This window comes from Macaca nemestrina, chromosome 12 (genome assembly GCF_043159975.1).
Source record: "Macaca nemestrina isolate mMacNem1 chromosome 12, mMacNem.hap1, whole genome shotgun sequence".
In the NCBI taxonomy this organism is placed as follows: domain Eukaryota; kingdom Metazoa; phylum Chordata; class Mammalia; order Primates; family Cercopithecidae; genus Macaca; species Macaca nemestrina.
The window spans coordinates 85,740,029-85,757,627 of NC_092136.1; the positions used below are offsets into that span (position 1 = coordinate 85,740,029).

General features: G+C 40.6%; 1 protein-coding gene and 1 long non-coding RNA gene across 8 annotated transcripts in view; one reads left to right on the forward strand and one right to left on the reverse strand.

Annotated features, from left to right (window-relative positions):
- The window catches only part of LOC105468869 (heat shock protein nuclear import factor hikeshi), a 49,555-nt gene extending 41,496 nt beyond the window's left edge, over positions 1–8,059 (forward strand). For 2 of the 3 annotated variants that reach the window (XM_024788737.2, XM_011719347.2), the window contains 2 exons: positions 5,331–5,449; positions 6,378–6,457. In XM_024788737.2, coding sequence (XP_024644505.1) covers positions 5,331–5,449; positions 6,378–6,432 — 174 coding nt within the window. In that variant the 3' untranslated portion in view covers positions 6,433–6,457. Of the gene's footprint in view, positions 1–5,330; positions 5,450–6,377; positions 6,458–7,126 lie in introns of those variants that run through there. The other variant, XM_071075934.1, reaches the window with a different exon arrangement.
- LOC112424447 (uncharacterized) overlaps positions 1–17,599 on the reverse strand; it is a 69,343-nt gene that overhangs the window by 12,413 nt on the left and 39,331 nt on the right. For 2 of the 5 annotated variants that reach the window (XR_011611227.1, XR_011611228.1), the window contains 2 exons: positions 14,400–14,513; positions 9,094–9,188 (listed from right to left, as the gene is read on the reverse strand). This is a non-coding gene — a long non-coding RNA (uncharacterized lncRNA). The other 3 variants (XR_011611229.1, XR_011611230.1, XR_011611231.1) reach the window with 3 other exon arrangements.

Sequence of the window (17,599 nt, forward strand, 5' to 3'; positions counted from 1 at the left end):
GTGCTGGGATTACAGACGTGATCCACCGCGCCCGGTCTGTACCAGGCATTTCTAAGCACGCATAGATACAAATAGGTCCACAAAATAGAGTAATACCTGTCTTTACAGAGCTCTCTTTATAATGGGGTATACATTAAGACTTCCATTGTCTTCCCCCTGGATTTAACTGTTATATTTTTGTCTTATTTGCCACTAATTTTTAAAAAAGAAATTAAGACGTTATAGGTATAGCCCACTGCTGCCTGCTTCTCTTCCTTTTACCTTCTAACATTTTATATCTTTCCTATTCATATTTTAGTACTTAAAACATTCCTGTGTATCCACAAACTATATATAGTACTATCTGTATGTGTTTAAACATGTTTCTAATTTAATTACTTAGTTACTCCAAATTTTTAGGAGTATTGCATGTATTTGGTTTAAATAGTCAAATAGTTTTTGTTTTTGTTTTAATTTAAGTTCTAGGGTACATGTGCACAACGTGCAGGTTTGTTACATAGGTATACATGTCCCGTGTTGGTTTGCTGCACCCGTTAACTCGTCATTTACATTAGGCATTTCTCCTAATGCTATATCCCTCCCCTTGCCCCCTACCCCACGACAAGCCCCCCCACCGCATGTGTGATGTTCTCCGCCCTGTTTCCAAGTGTTCTCATTGTTCAATTCCCACCTATGAGTGAGAACATGTGGAGTTTGGTTTTCTGTCCTTTTGATAGTTTGCTCAGAATGATGGTTTCCAGCTTCATCCAAGTCCCTGCAAAGGACATGAACTCATCTTTTTTCATGGCTGCGTAGTATTCCATGGTGTGTATGTGCCACATTTTCTTAATCCAGTCTATCATTGATGGACATTTGGGTTTGTTCCAAGTCTTTGCTATTGTGAATAGTGCCGCATTAAACATACGTGTGCACATGTCTTTATAGTAGCACGATTTTATAATCCTTTGGGTATATACCCAGTAATGGGATGGCTGGGTCAAATGGTATTTCTAGTTCTAGATCCTTGAGGAATCGCCACACTGTCCTCCACAATGGTTGAACTAGTTTATACGCCCACCAACAGTGTAAAAACATTCCTGTTTCTCCACATCCTCTCTAGCACCTGTTGTTTCCTGACTTTTTAATGATCACCATTCTAACTGGTGTGAGATGGTATCTCATTGTGGTTTTGATTTGCATTTCTCTGATGACCAGTGATGATGAGCATTTTTCCCTGCATCTGTTGGCTGCATAAATGTCTTCTTTTGAGAATTGTCTGTTCATAGCCTTTTTGATGGGGTTATTTGATTTTTTTCTTGTAAATTTGCTTAAGTTCTATGTAGATTCTGGATATTAGTCAAATGGTTTTTTTGAGACGGAGTTTCACTCTGTTGCCTAGGCTGTAGTGCAATGGTGCGATCTCGGCTCCTGCAACCTCCGTCTTCCGGGTTCAAGTGATTCTCCTGTCTCAGCCTCCCAAATAGCTGGGATTACAGGCGTGTGCCACCAGGCCTGGCTAATTTTTGTATTTTTAGTAGAGATGGGGTTTCACCATGTTGGTCAGGCTGGTCTCAACTCCTGACCTCTTGATCCACCCACCTTGGCCTCCCAAAGTGTTGGGATTGCAGGCGTGAGCCACTGCACCCGGCCTCAAATAGTTTTATATGTGAAATAGCTGTCGTCTGTTATGACTCTTACATTCTGCTTCTATTCTGCTTCTTTAGAAGCTATGATCTTCAACTCCCCTCCCTTTTTTAACCTATTTTTCCTAGTGTCTATTATTTCCATGTATCAGAAAAAACCTTGCTTAATCTATTAGTTTTTCTGTTATAGATGTTTTCTATTTATTTACTAATATAAGACATGATGAAACTCTCACTTCCCCGCTTCCCAACATGTACACACTTCTTTTCTCCCCACCTTATCAGTATACATTTTTGTTAAATCAGTATTAAAAGTTTACAATATTATGAGAAATTAAATATTTTTCAGAACTGAGCTATGTGTAGTACAATGATTAAATTTCTTGTATAACTTTTAATTTTTCCTCATTTTTCATTTTCCTCTTTTTTTTCCTTTGCATAGATTTCTATGTTTCCACTTCTAATTTATGCTCAAACTCTACTAAGTGTAAATTCACATTCAGTTTATTATTTAAACATAGCAGTTTCAGATTGGTCTTGGAAACATTCCACTTGGAATTCTTTTTTTTTTTTTTTTTTTTTTTTTTGAGACAAGGTCTCGCTCTGTCGACTAGGCTGGAATGCAGTGGTGTGATCACAGCTCACTCACTGCAGCCTCAAACTCCTGGGTTCAAGCAATCTTCCCACGAGTAGCTGGGACTACAGGCAAGAATCACCAAACCCACAGTTAATTTTTTGTAGAGATGGGGCCTCATTATGTTGCCCAGGCTGTCCTTTCTTTTTTGTTCTACTGTTGACTATTCTCTGGACCTGTCGAATAGCCTTAGACAAGGTATTATTTCCTTTCAGCATTACTACAGAAATTCTTTTTGTTTCTCTTTTGTGTTGAATCCTTTGTTTTCTGATTCCTCTGTTTTTCCTTCTTGTTGATTTGTTCTTTTGTTTGTTTTAAAAATGAATATAAATAGTATTATTGTGTACAACTTGCTGTTGTTCACTCAACATTATTTTAAAGATTTATCTATGTTGATATATGGAACAGACTTTGTTTTGATTGCTTCATAGTGTGCCATTGTATAAATGAGCCACAGTTTTTTTCATTTCCTTTTCCATATGTTCTCACTAACATTTATCAGACCTTTAAAATTTTGCCAAACTGATGAGTGAAAATTAGAATATCATATTTAGTTTGTATTTCTTGATTACTGGTGATATTGAGCATCTTTGCACACTTTTGGACTGTGTTTGTGTTTCCTTTTATAAGAATTGACTTTATATATTTTGTCTAATTTTCTGTTGTATTGCTTTTGGCACTTTTTAAATTTAGTCTTTTGGGAAAAGAACCTAAGATGCCTTTATGTGTTCTGGATAATAATCCTTTATAAATACATTGCATTTTTCTCCTTCTAGCATGGTGCTTGTCTTTTAATATTGCTTATAGTGACTTTTACATACAGATATACTATATTTGTATATAGATAAATGTATTGTTTCTTTTATGATTTGTGGATTTGTGAGTTTTTTAATGTTTGAGAAATCCTTTTCTACCCTGATATGTAAAGATATAAAGATGTTCTCTTCTCTCTCTCCACCCCCTTTGTGTGTGTCTGTGTGTGTGTGTGTGTGTGTGTGTGTGTGGAGATGGGGTCTTGCTATGTTGCCCAGGCTGGTCTTGAACTCCTGGCCTCAAGCAGAGCCTAAGATGTTCTCTTACAGTTCTTAAAGCCTTAAGGTTTACTTTTCGAATATGTTTGTGTGCAGTATGGTAAGGGAATTAAATTTATTTTTCCCCTTATGGAAAGCTAGTCCTAGCCCCATTAATTGAGTAATTAGTCCCATTTTTTTTTTTTTTTTTTTTTTTTTTACCATGAGTAATAGCATCTTTGTCATATATGCTTAGGTTTATTTCTGGGCTCTGTCTTTTATTCCAATTAGTTTATTTGCCTGTCTCTTTGCCAGTAGGGCAAGTTCCTCCTCATGGTCATCAAAATATGTATAGGTATTCTTCATAATAATTGTGTAGGTATTCTTCATAATAATTATATCAGCTTGTTGAGTTTCATAAAATAGTATTAGCTTGTCAAGTTTCATGACGAACCTTGTTGGAATTTTGTTGGTAATAACATTGGATATATAGGTTTAATTTTGGGAGATTTGGCCAGCCACTTTTACCACATTGTCTTCCCATTTGTGACATATTGTATCTTTCCATTGAACATGGTATATCTTTCCATTGAATATGGTATATATAGGTCCTTTTGTTTTCTTTTCCGTCAGTAGTCTTTGTATTTTCCACAAAAATCTTATTAGTTTGTCTTAGCATTTTTTCTAGGTATTAGAGAAAATGCTTTGTTTATATTCTGAATGGAATCTTTTTAAAGTTAACTTAAAAATTATTGTCACTGGTGTGGAGGACTGCTGTTGATTTGTTTTTTTTTTTCCTAACATTGATCTTTTAGTTGTGACTTGAGTCTGGGTACAGTGGCACATGCCTGTAACTCCAGCTCTTTGGTAGGCTGAGTTGAGAGGATTGCTTGAGCCTAGAATTTTGAGACCAGCCTGGGTAACATAGTGAGACCCTGTCTTTATAAAAAGATAAAAAATTACCCAGGCATGGTGGTGCATGCTTATAGTCTCAGCTACTTGGGAGGCTGAGGCAGAAGGATCACTTGAACCTGGGAGGTCAAGGCTGCAGTGAGCCATGATTGTGCCACTGCATTCCAGCCTGGGTGACAGAGTGGGATCTTCTCTCAAAAACAAACAAACTGATAGTGACTTTACTGAACTTTTGATATTAATCAAGTGCCTTCACAGTAGAGTCTCTTGGATTATACTGCCTTCATATTATTAAGCATCCAAATAAAAAAACCTAATAAGACCACTTCTCTGGTGTAGAGAAGAGATAGCATGGCTGATTTCGTATTTTTGAGAAAGTGATGCTGGAAAGATTATTTTTGAGTGAGTAAAAGGCAGTATTACCTTCAGAAGTTCAGTTACTTTTAGGGTTAGTACTTAAGCCCATTTGATTCTCAGGAAATATGAATCCATTTACTTCTAGCTTCTACCAAGGAGACTTGGAGTATGTTAGTGAATTTGATCATTTTGGAGTCAAGGAAAAGAAACAGATTAGGAAACAGAGGAAACGGAATAGTGCTGCCTTCATCTTCTTTCCAGCAATGGAAATAACCAGTTGCTACTTTATAATATGAAAACTCTTATCTTTCTGGCAGGTAAAAGACTTCTTAGAGATGGTTACTATTTTATATGAGAAAATAGGTTGATTTGAGGAGAGTGACAGTTGAGGAGGGACATAGTGGATGGAGACGTGGAGATGAAAGAAAATATTTTGAAGAAAAAAATTTTTTTTCCCCAAAGTGAGTAGCATTGTCACAATGTCATTGTATGTATGATTACTCTTAACATTCTTTTTTATTCATTTGTTTAATTTTGTTTTTTTGAGACAGGGCCTTGCTATGTTGCACAGGCTGGTCTTGAACGCCTGGCCTCAAGTGATTCTCCTGCCTCAGCCTCCCAAAGTTTTGGGATTACAGGCATGAGCCACTGCACCCAGCCAACTTTCAGCATTAGACTGTCTTAGAACTGACACTCCTTATAAACAAGTTAACGTGAGAACATTTTTAATTTAAAAATATTGAGTTCTAAATGAAGTATTTAGTACAATCCATTAATCTATTATCAACTTTTCAGTTCACACAAAAGATGTTGGACAATTTCTACAATTTTGCTTCATCATTTGCTGTCTCTCAGGCCCAGATGACACCAAGCCCATCTGAAATGTTCATTCCAGCAAATGTGGTTCTGAAATGGTATGAGGCATTTTCTGTCTCTAATATTAAGGCTTTTGTAACTGAATATCTATTTTGCCTGTGAATATATTCCTTTTTTGACATTTAAACATATTCTTTTATTATGAACATCAGCACTGCATGCTATTGAAGTATATACTATAGAGATCTGATGAGAAACAGTTCTTACCCTAAATATTTTGTTATGAATTTATAAAGACAGGAAAATATAACTGCCTTTGTTTTAGGGACCACTATTAAAGCTTATAAATATTTGCATATTTTCACTTAGAGGTACCATCTATGAGACTTGAAATATCAATCAAAACATTTTTTTCTGCTGTTTTGAAGATCTTGATCTGTAGTAAACATGTACCTTTAGGGTACAAGAGTAGTTTATACTGCACCCTGAACATGAATGGCTAATGAATCTATTTTCCAACTTTCCTGTGTTTTATAGATATTTCTTTTCACTTTGAGTATCCTAGTGATGGGAGGATGCCTAGGAAGAGTTTGTTGAGAAGTGGTACCATGGTGTAGCATGGACAGCATTGGAATGCACTAGGTTTGAATTTTGGCATAATGTAGCTATGTGACCCTGAGCAAATTTCTCTCATCTGCTCATCTATGGAATGAGGAAATAGGAGTTCAATTTGATTTTTTCCCTTAGGTCCCTTCTAGCTCTTAAATTTGCAGAAGATAAACAATTACTAAAATTTCTTATGATTTGTGCTCTCTGGTAAAAGCTAATCAAAACTGCTCTGATATTTAAATTCTATGCTTGCCATCTTTTTATAAGAATAATTACATTTCCAGATTACCTATTTAGTTTTTTTATAGCTCTTTAGAAATGACATGTAAAATTGTTTTGGATAAGTCATTTGGCAGTTAATGAAAGATCCTATTTTAATTTTCTTGTGAATGTAAATATATGTGTTTTCTTTTCTAGGTATGAAAACTTTCAAAGACGACTAGCACAGAACCCTCTCTTTTGGAAAACATAATTTGAATAAAATAATTTTTAATGGATTCTGAAATTTGTTATGTTTTGAAGATAACTGACTCTATCTGAAAGTACGAAGTCAAAGGATCATGAAACCTAAGTGTAAAAACTGCTTAGTGACTGAAGCTTAATTAAAAATCTTTATTAAAAATTAAAAACATTGAAAAATGAAAATATGTTCATCATTAAAGACTTTTTTCCCCTTAAGCTTAAAATACTATTCAGGGGCAAAACATTTTGTTTTGGCTATGATTCATTTTTTTACTTAAAAATAAAGCCTATGCCCAACAGTAGTGTGCCAAGTACCATTGCATGTGTAATCATTCATTTACTGAAATGAAACAGTGGTTTGCTGGAGTAGTTAACTTTTCAATTACCTATCTCAAAATTTGGGAGACTTGAAAAACATATGAAATATACATTTTTAAATATGGAAAAATTGTTTTCAGAGATTATTTCCTAAGATTGTCAGTTTTTCCAATTAATGCAGGTTGGCTGTCACTTTTTATATCTGCAGATTCATATGTGTTTAATAAAATTGCCATATTGGTGAGCTTTCATTTAACACTGGTAGGCATTTATGTGTAGAATATAGGATTCTTCTTGTTAATGGATGGTTAGTAGTTCATTTTTTGTTGATTACAACAATACCCAAAACTGGGTAATTTATTGACTTAATTTTTTTTTTTTTTTAGACGAAGTTTTGCTCTCTTGTCCCAACTGGAGCGCAGTGGCGTGATCACAGCTTATTCCAGCCATGACCTCCTGGGCTCAAGTGCTCATCCTGCTTCAGCTTTCCATGTAGCTGGGACTGCAGACGTGCACCCCCACATCCAGCTAATTTTTTTGATGTTTTTGTTTTGTCTTACTGTGTTGCCCAGACTAGGCTCGAACTCCTGGGCTCAAGCAATCCTCCCACTTCAGCCTCCCAAAGTGCTGGGTTGGTAATTGATAAAGAAAAGGATTTTTTTTTTTTCCCTACAATGATGGAGACTGAGAATTCCAAGGCCAAGGAGCTGCAGCTGGTGAGAGCCTTCTTGCTGGTGGGGAAGAAACTCTGAAGTCATTAGGCAGTGCTACGTATCACACCGTGAGGGGGCTGAGCATGCTTTTGTGCCAGCTCAGGTCACTCTTCCTCTTCTTATAAAGCCACCAGTTCCCCTCCTGTGATGATAACTTATTAACCTTTGGGCAGAGCCCTCATGATCCAATCACCTCTTAAAGGCCCCACCTCTCAGTGCTGCCACATTGGGGTTAAAATTTCAACGTAAGTTTTGGAATCTAAAACTGCTCTTAAAAATAGTCTATTGGCCGGGCGCGGTGGCTCAAGCCTGTAATCCCAGCACTTTGGGAGGCGGAGACAGGTGGATCACGAGGTCAGGAGATCGAGACCATCCTGGCTAACACGGTGAAACCCCGTCTCTACTAAAAAATACAAAAAAACTAGCCGGGCGAGGTGGCGGGCGCCTGTGGTCCCAGCTACTCGGGAGGCTGAGGCAGGAGAATGACGTAAGCCCGGGAGGCGGAGCTTGCAGTGAGCCGAGATTGCGCCACTGCACTCCAGCCTGGGTGACAGAGCGAGACTCCGTCTCAAAAAAAAAAAAAAGTCTATTAGAAAAAGAAAAGAAGGACCTTTGTGGTGAAACGACTGAACCATTAGGCTTTTATCAGGTTTTTTCAGCCATGTAAAAGTAGGTTTGCATCCATTGACAGATGAATGAATAAACAAAATGTAGTATATACATACAATGAAATTATCACTCAACCTTAAAAAGGAAGGAATTTTTGACACATGCTACATGTAAGATACACAAATGAAATTAAAATGACTTTACAAAATAATTATGCTATTTTTTAATTGATGTTTTTCCTAGAGAACTTGGAAGGCCTTTGATTATTTTTATTGGCTTTTACATTTATTTCACAAAAATTCAAAAAACCTTTTTAGTATCTGAATTGTGAAGTACAATTATGTGTACACTTAAAAGTAAAATAGCATTTTATAATTTTTAAATGCCATTACTGTTTTATGCCTGTGCTTTTGTCAGTTTCTCAGTCAAACTGTTACAGTAGGTGGCTAGTCAGGCATGAGCAGGGCAGGAGAGGGCTTCGCCTGACCAAGTATGTCAGGCAACCACGAGGTGATGGTCAAGGCATTATTAACTGTCTCTCTGAAATAATAATTGGTCACAGCCAGCACCAGGGAAAGTCAGTCTCCTTATAGATAGAAAAAAATTGAAACTGGTGATCAGTACCTTCCCAATAGGATCTCAGGAGCTGGCAAATGGGCTGAAGTTTGTGCATTGACAGGTGAAATGGCGGAGTTTAACTGGTATGTGACCTTCTGGGGGCATTCCACCAGTAAAGGGAAGAACGCCTCAGGTGAGCGTGCCTACAACTCCAATATGCACGCTGCACATGCTCACCTCCCAAGTGCTGGCAGGCCACTGTGCATGCGGCAACCCACCCCAAGGGAAGAATCAGGGGAGAAGGGATGCAAGACCCTGAAAGTATGCCAGCATATAAAACCCCAAGTCAAAAGGTCAAAGTGCACACTTGGCCTTCAAGTTGCCCACTTGGCCCTCTGCCAAGTGTACTTTCCTTCCTTTTGTTCTTGCTCTAAAGCTTTTTAATAAACTTTCACTCCTGCTCTAAAACTTGCCTTTGTTTCTCCTTCTACTTCATGCCCCACAGTCAAATTCTTTCTTCTGAGGATGCCAGAGTTGAGGTTGCTGCAGACCTGTATGGATTCGTCACCTGTAACAAAAGGGTTTGCTTATGTGATGATGATTATTCTCAATAATGACAAGCCCAAATTACAACTGACCATTTTGTCACAACTAATTATTTGTTTGTTTTTGAGATAGGGTCTTGCTCTGTTGCCCAGGCTGGAGTGCAATGGTGCAGTCTCAGCTCACTGCAACTTCTTCCTCCCAGGTTCAAGGGATTCTCCTGCCGCAGCCTCCCAAGTAGCTGGGATTACAGGTGTGTGCTACCACACCCAACTAATTTTTGTAGTTTTAGTAGAGATGGGGTTTCAACATGTTGGCCAGGCTGGTCTCAAACTCCTGACCTCAAGTGATCCACTTGCCTCAGCCTCCCAAAGTGCTGGGATTACAGGCATGAGCCACTGTGCCTGGCCACAACTGATTATTTTGTTAGAGCCTGACCCAGAGAATCCATTACCAGTTTTAGTGCTGTAGGTTTTTTCTTTAATCTCCTGTTTTCATGAACTTCATCAAATACCTAATTGAGCACTGAGGTTCAGTCCCAACAAATGTTTGATGCTGTCAGAGGCATGTGAACCAGAGCAACTCCATTTTAAATAGGAACTAGGCAAAAATGGGGCTGCATTCCCAGATGGTTAAGGCATTCTTAGTCCCAGGATGAGATAGGAGGTTGGCACAAGATACAGGTCATAAAGACCTTGCTGATAAAATAGGTTGTATTAAAGAAGCTGGCTAAAACCCACCAAAACCAAGACGGCAATGAGAGTTACCTCTGGTTGTTCTCACTGCTACACTCCCACCAGTACCATGACAATGTCATGCCATGGCAACATCAGGAAGTTACCGTATATGGTCTAAAAAATGGGAGGCAGGAATAATCCACCCCTTGTTTAGCATATCATCAAGAAATAACCATAAAAATGGGCAACCAGCAGCCCTCAGGGCTGCTCTGTCTGTGGAGTAGCCATTCTTTTATTTCTTTACTTTCCTCATAAACTTGCTTTCACTTTATGGGGCTCGTCTTGAATTACTTCTTGTGGGAGATCCAAGAACCCTCTCTTGGGGTCTGGATCCAGACCGCTTTCCTGTAACAATACCCTTGTAAACCAAGAATAAAATTCTAAGCCACTCAGCTTACTGAATGGACTCCTTTTGGCCAAGGGGATCCCAAATAAAAAACTTGTTAAGGCCATGATGGGAAGTGGAGGTTGAGGTCAGACATGCTTTGTTATGCCCTCTTCCCTTTGGAGTTTAGGCACAACTGACCAGCATTAACATTAAAATAGAAATCATAAGACTGATAAAACAGGCTGTTGTTAGTAATAAGATACCCGACTCCAGCCTGACTCTCTGGTATAACATCACATGACAGTGGCCCTAAAGGAAATCAAAGTATTTTATTCCAAAATATATTTCTTTGACATATTTTGGAATGGCCCTGCAAAGCTGTCTCCTGTGGGGGAAATTTGCATTCTTTAGAGAATCCCCTTCTCTTTACAAGTCTTTTCCTAATCCAGGAGAGATTTAATATATTTTAAGGTCTGATAGACATTTATTATCTATTCTCCCAGAAGCCTGTTACTTAGAGGCTTCATCTACTTAACAAGAACCTTGGCTTCCACGTGGTGAGGTAGCTCATGCTTATAATCCCAGCACTTTGGGAGGCCAAAGCAGGTGGATCACGAGGTCAGGAGCTCAAGACCAGCCTGGCCAACATAGTGAAACCCTGTCTCTACTAAAAAATACAAAAATTAGCCAGGCATAGTGGTGTGTGCCTATAGTCCTTGCTACTTGGGAGGCTGAGGCAGAAGAATTGCTTGAACCTGGGAGGTGGAGGTTGCAGGGAGCCAAGATCGCACCACTGCACTCCAGCTTCGGCAACAGAGTGAGACTTGTCTCAAAAAAAACATAATAAATAAATAAAAAGAACCTTGGCTTCCACAACCCCCCTTATCTTAAGCATTTCTTTATGTCGACTTCCATTTCTCAAGCAAAGCTTAATCCTTTTAACCAACTGTCAATCAGAAAATCTTTGAATGCATCTATGATCTGGAAGCACCCCTCCACCTGAGAGACAGGACTAGCTGGATTTCTTAGGCCAACTAAGAATCCCTAAGCCTAGCTGGGAAGGTGACCGCTTCCACCTTTAAACACTTAGGGTTTGCAAGTTAGCTCACACTCGACCAATCAGATAGTAAAGAGAGCTCACTAAATGCTAGTTAGGCAAAAGCAGGAGGTAAAGAAATAGCCAATCATCTATTGCCTGAGAGAGCACAGCGGGAGGGACAAGAATCGGGATATAAACCCAGGCATTCGAGCCAGCAAGGGCTACCCTCTTTGGGTCCCCTCCCATTGTATGGGAACTCTGTTTCCAGTCTATTTCACTCTATTAAATCTTGCAACTGCACTCTTCTGGTCTGTGTTTGTTACGGTTTGAGCTGAGCTTTCGCTCGCTGTCCACCACCGCTGTCTGCCACCATCACAGACCCGCTGCTGACTTCCATCCCTCTGGATCCGGCAGGGTGACCGCTGTGCTCCTGATCCAGCGAGGCGCTCATTGCTGCTGCTGATCAGGCTAAAGACTTGCCATTGTTCCTGCATGGCTAAGTGCCCAGGTTCTTCCTAATCGAGCTGAACACTAGTCACTGGGTTCCACGGTTCTCTTCCGTGACGGCTTATAATAGAGCTATAACACTCACCACATGGCCCAAGATTCCATTCCTTGGAATCCGTGAGGCCAAGAACCCCAGGTCAGAGAACATGAGGCTTGCCACCATCTTGGAAGCGGCTCGCCACCATCTTGGGAGCTCTGTGAGCAAGGACCCCCGGTAACACGCCCACATCCCCTACTCCCTGCTTTGAGATAACCTGCCTTTTATACTTTACATGTATTGATTTTTGTCTTTGCCTATAACGTCTGTCTCTCTAAAATGTATAAAACCAAGCTATAATCCAACTACCTTGGGCACATGTTTTCAGGACCTCCTGAGGCTGTGTCACAGGCCATGACACTCATATTTGGCTTAGACTAAACCACTTCAAATATTTTAGAGTTTGGCTTTTTTTTGGTCAACACCTTCAAGCCTCAAATAACAAAAGCAGTCCAATAAAGCACTGAAGTGAGGACCAGTTGTTACAGGAAAGGGGTCCCAATCCAGACCCCAAGAGAGGGTTCTTGGATATCATGCAAAAAAGAATTCAGGGCAAGTTCGCAGTACAAAGTGAAAGCAAGTTTATTAAAAAAATTAAGTGGTGACAGAGCAGCTACTCCATTGACAGAGTAGGATGTTCCTGAAAGTAAGAGGAGGAATGTGTCTGCTCTAGGTACAATGCTTGTATATATGGGGAGATGTGCTCCACTACAAGGGTTTGTGATAAAGGATTAATTTTCTTAATTACTATATTTTGCAAGAATTGATATTATCATCTTTAAAGCAAAATCAGGAATGCCTTTGTTCTCCAGATATCTGGGCATCTGGACATTCCCAAGTGTGGGTCTGTTTAGGAAACATTATTAACTTGTTCCCTTAACCGTAAACATTTCGAGGCTAGGAATGCCTAATTTTCTGAGAATGCAGCCCAGCAAGTCCCAGTCTTATTTTCCTAGCCCTCACTCAAAATGGAGTCGCTCTGGTTCAAACGTCTCTGACACAGTGACTGAGTATGCCCTTGGGTATGCACTACTTATTTTCTAGTGTCAACTCCTTCGTTGACAGTGTATCTGTGTTTCTGAGAAAGGGATAGCCCGGGGAGTCAGAAAGGGAATCAGCCTTACAATCTCTCCAGCTACTGATACTTCTCTATAGTGAGCCACAGTGAGGGGGAGGGCAGTCGGCAGCCATATGGAGTGGGGTTCTGCTTCCCTGATCCAAAGAGGTTATTGTCTCTGTGTACAAACTAGACCTTTATAGAGCTTCAAGCTGCTCTTTACTAAAGAGTCAAGTGAACGTTCCTGAGTCACTTGGAGTCCATAGGCAGAGATCAGGCATTCAGCTTTTGGTCTGGTCTCTCCCACCTCTAAGCAAGAGGAGGGCAGGACCTCACCTCATAAGCCATCAGATGACAGGCTATCTCAGGAGCAATTCTCCGTTTCTTTTAGACAAGCCACGCTTTAGCCCTCAGAATAAAGTTTCAGCCCCTAGTTTCTTTTGCATTTCATAGATTTTCTTGCTTAATATACCCACTGAATGTACACATGTGTTCTTCCTGCTTTTTTGTCTCCATTTGTCTCTACAGGGAGAGAGATTCTGTAAAGAGAGAAGAACAGGGGGAGTACACTGAGTGCTTTCCAGCTGCAGCTGGTTTCCCCCTAAAGTACCACAAATCAATGTGCCATTATGAGGATTAATTGAGGATTAATTTTCATTCCATCACTATGCAATCTAATCTACATTAGAAGCATCTAATCTTCCTATTGACATCTGTCCCTTTCTTTTTCTGGTTTTCATTTCAAAGGACTCTCACATTAATGGCACATGGCTCTACTTAAGCAACCTGGTTAACTAAAGCTAGGATTTAAATGTTTCTCTTTAATCCTCAAGTTTAATCCTCTGATAATGGGGTGGAAGGGTGGATAGTCTCCTTTTATGCCACCACACTAGTTGGATATTTAGTTGTTTTATAAACTTTTTTTTTTTTTTTTTTTTTTTTTTTGAGACGGAGTCTCGCTCTGTCGCCCAGGCTGGAGTGCAGTGGCCGGATCTCAGCTCACTGCAAGCTCCGCCTCCCGGGTTTGCGCCATTCTCCTGCCTCAGCCTCCCGAGTAGCTGGAACTACAGGCGCCCGCCACCTCGCCCGGCTAGTTTTTTTTATTTTTTAGTAGAGACGGGGTTTCACCGTGTTAGCCAGGATAGTCTCGATCTCCTGACCTCGTGATCCACCCGTCTCGGCCTCCCAAAGTGCTGGGATTACAGGCTTGAGCCACCGCGCCCGGCCTGTTTTATAAACTTCTAAGCAGACAAGTCCACAGATATTAAGCAGAAGGAAATTACTGGAAGACTGTTGAGACGCTCAGAGTGATGGGAGCTAGGACAATCAGACCTGGAAATGGGCAGGAATCAGGAGGGGATCTGGGGGATTGGCCATTAGGAACCCAGGCAATTTTTTTAAAGCAAGATAGTGAAAAGTGTATACCATCCCTGTGGGAATAACTTCCACATTTTCCTGCTGTCTGCCTGTCAACAGCTCAACAGTCTGAGCCCCAGAAAGAGCATCTGATGACTGATATTAGGTCACATACCTGGCCCCCGGTCCTGCAGAGTCAAGGAGGGCAAGGGTCTGTTTCCTTCGGCTTTGGTAATGGAATGTAGTTACCAGGAATGGCAGTCCCACTAAGATTATACACAATGTAGATCTGTGAATTCCAAAAGGAAATATGGAGGCTCTTACGGCAGCCAAAACAAAACAAATGCCAACCAAAACTGTTTTTTTCTTTTGAGACAGAGTCTAGCTCTGTCACCCAGGCTGGAGTGCAATGGCACGATCTCGGCTCACCGCAACCTCCGCCTCCTGGGTTAAAGCCATTCTCCTGCCTCAGCCTCCCAAGTAGCTGGGACTACAGGCACATACCACCACGCCAGGCTAATTTTTGTATTTTTAGTAGAGATAGGGTTTCATCAGGCTGGCCGGGCTGGTCTCGAACTTCTGACCTCAAGTGATCCACCCGCCTCAGCCTCCCAAAGTCCTGGGATTACAGGTGTGAGCCACTGTGCCTGGCCAGAACTGTGTTTTCAATGGGCCAACTGAAATGTAGGAGAAAGGAATTCAGAAATAAGCATGGAAGGAAACAGGGAGGAGGGTGGAAGAAAATGGAAGTGAGCAAGAAAGCAGGAAACATTCAGTCAAGAAAAATTGTCCTTTGGCAATAGGTACATCTCTATGCAAGTCAGCGTGGCTTTTTTCCTCTAACGTGATTTTAAAAGCTCTCTGAAAGCTCAGAGAACAGAAAGCACATCTTGGTGATCTAGAAGTATAGTCATCTTCTTTCACCACCAGATGGTGCTTTATGTATAGAATGGAGGACAAGGATCCTGAGGATGTTCCCAAACACTTGCATGTTTATGAAGCTCTTTTACTTAACAATGATTCAAGAAATATTGGGTAAATGCAAGCCCAGATGAGGGACACCTAACCTAGCTGTACAGATAGGGAGGGGAGGGTTTCCTTACAACAGCTGAGGCTTGCACCCAAGGACAGGATAGAGATTGGGAGGTGAATTCCAATTTAAGAAAGAACCACCAGAAGCAGAGAGGCTTGAGAAAGCACATTGCCCTCTAGAAAACACAGGTGGTGGGCTGGGAATGGACAGTATTTCAGGTGGAGGAAACAGAATGAACAAAGGTGTGAAAAATGTACAAACAGATTTAAACTACGGCTATTCAACTGTTTAGCTTGTTATTGGGATTGTCTCAATTCTGCATCATATGACCTGACCTTGGAAAAGTGGGCCATCTGTTTAGGGTAATGATCTGATTCTATCCCTCAGAATACTCAGTTTTCCTTAGCCAGTCCTTGCTCTTTAGCTTCCCCATTTTCTTGTCCTTTTCTGTCCTATAGATGTGTTGAAACTGACGCATTGCAAAACTGGTATTACATTAAATACACTGAACCCCAAATGCTTATGGAACACTTACACTATTTATACAGAAGAATAAGCAAAAGTGTCTGGGCACAGTGGCTCATGCCTGTAATCTCAGCATTTTGGGAGGCCAAGGATCATGTGAGGTCAGGAGTTCTAAAACATTCTGGCCAACATGGTGAAACCCTGTCTCTACTAAAAATACAAAAATTAGCAGGCTGTGGTGGCAGGTGCCTGTAATCTCAGCTACTCAGGAGGCTAAGGCAGGGGAATGGCTTGAACCCAGGAGGTAGAGGTTGCAGTGAGCCAAGTTTGTGCTACTGCACTGCAGCCTGGGCAACATAGCGAGACTCTATCTCAAAAAATGAATGAAAGAAAGAAAGAAAGAAAGAAAGAAAGAAAGAAAGAAAGAAAGAAAGAAAGAAAGAAAGAAAGAAAGACAGAAAGAAGGAAGGAAGGAAGGAAGGAAGGAAGGGAGGAAGGAAGGAAGGAAGGAAAGAAAGGAAAGAAAGAATAAACAAAAGCTCCTACCCTATAACACTGATGCATTCTGTTTGTATCTTATTCCGTGATTTAAGCAAACATTATGTATTGTGTCCTTATATGTCAGATACTGTTAGCACTTTACATGTATCTCACTTAATCCTTAATACAATGTGGAAATAAAATAATAAACATTTTATGGATGGTGAAACAGAAATGCAGAGAAATTGAATAGCCTGCTCAGGGTTTCCAGAATAGCAAAATTAAAGGCCTAGGGTTTAGTTTTCCACTAAAGATTCTCATGACTGGCTTCACATCATTTAGGTCTCTGCTCAAATGTAATCTTAGAGAAGCTACATTATTCTATCTGAAATAGACACCTCACTGTGCATCCAATTGTCCTGCCTTATTTTTCTTTGTAACGTTATTATATTATTTATATTTGTATTGTCTGTATCTCCTACTAGACTATGGTCTCTGTTAGGGCAGGCTCTTGGTTGTGTTAGCTGCTTATTACCACACTACCCAGAACAGAGCCTGGCACATAATAAGGAGCTCAACAAATTTTTGTTAGGAATAATTGACTCTTAGATCCAAACTCGTAGCCACTATGCTATATTTTGTCCCCAGACAGGATTAAGAAGGTTTACATTTTGAATATTCTGATACCAAAGAGCATGCTGCACAAAGTCTGTGCATGGAACGTGCCAAATAGTATGTAAACTAGGCCAGGTGTGGTGACTCACACCTGCAATCCCAGCACTTTGGGAGGCCGAGGTGGGTGGATCACCAGATCAGGAGATTGAGACCATGCTCGCTAACTCGGTGAAATCCCGTCTCTACTTAAAAAAAAAAAAAAAAAAATTAGCAGGGCGTCGTGGCGTGCGCCTGTAGTAGTCCCAGTTACTGGGAAGGTTGAGGCAGGAGAATGGCGTGAACCCGGGAGGCAGAGCTTGCAGTGAGCTGAGATCGTGCCACTGTACTCCAGCCTGGACGACAGAGTGAGACCCTCTCTCGGGGAAAAAAAAAAAAAAAAGTATGTAAACTGCCAGTCTATACTCTTAAAATTCGAGTTTAATTCACATACAGTAAAATAAATAATTTTTTTTTTAGACGGAGTCTTGCTGTCTCCCAGGCTGGAGTGCAGTGGTGCTCTCTCAGCTCACTGCAAGCTCCTCCTCCTGGGTTCACGCCATTCTCCTGCCTCAGCCTTCCCAGTAGCTGGGACTACAGGCACACGCTGCCATGCCGGGCTGATTTTTTGTATTTTTTTTTTTCAGTAGAGATGGGGTTTCACTGTGTTAGCCAGGATGGTCTTGATCTCTTGACCTCGTGATCTGCCCGCCCATGCCTCCCAAAGTGCTGGGATTACAGGCGTT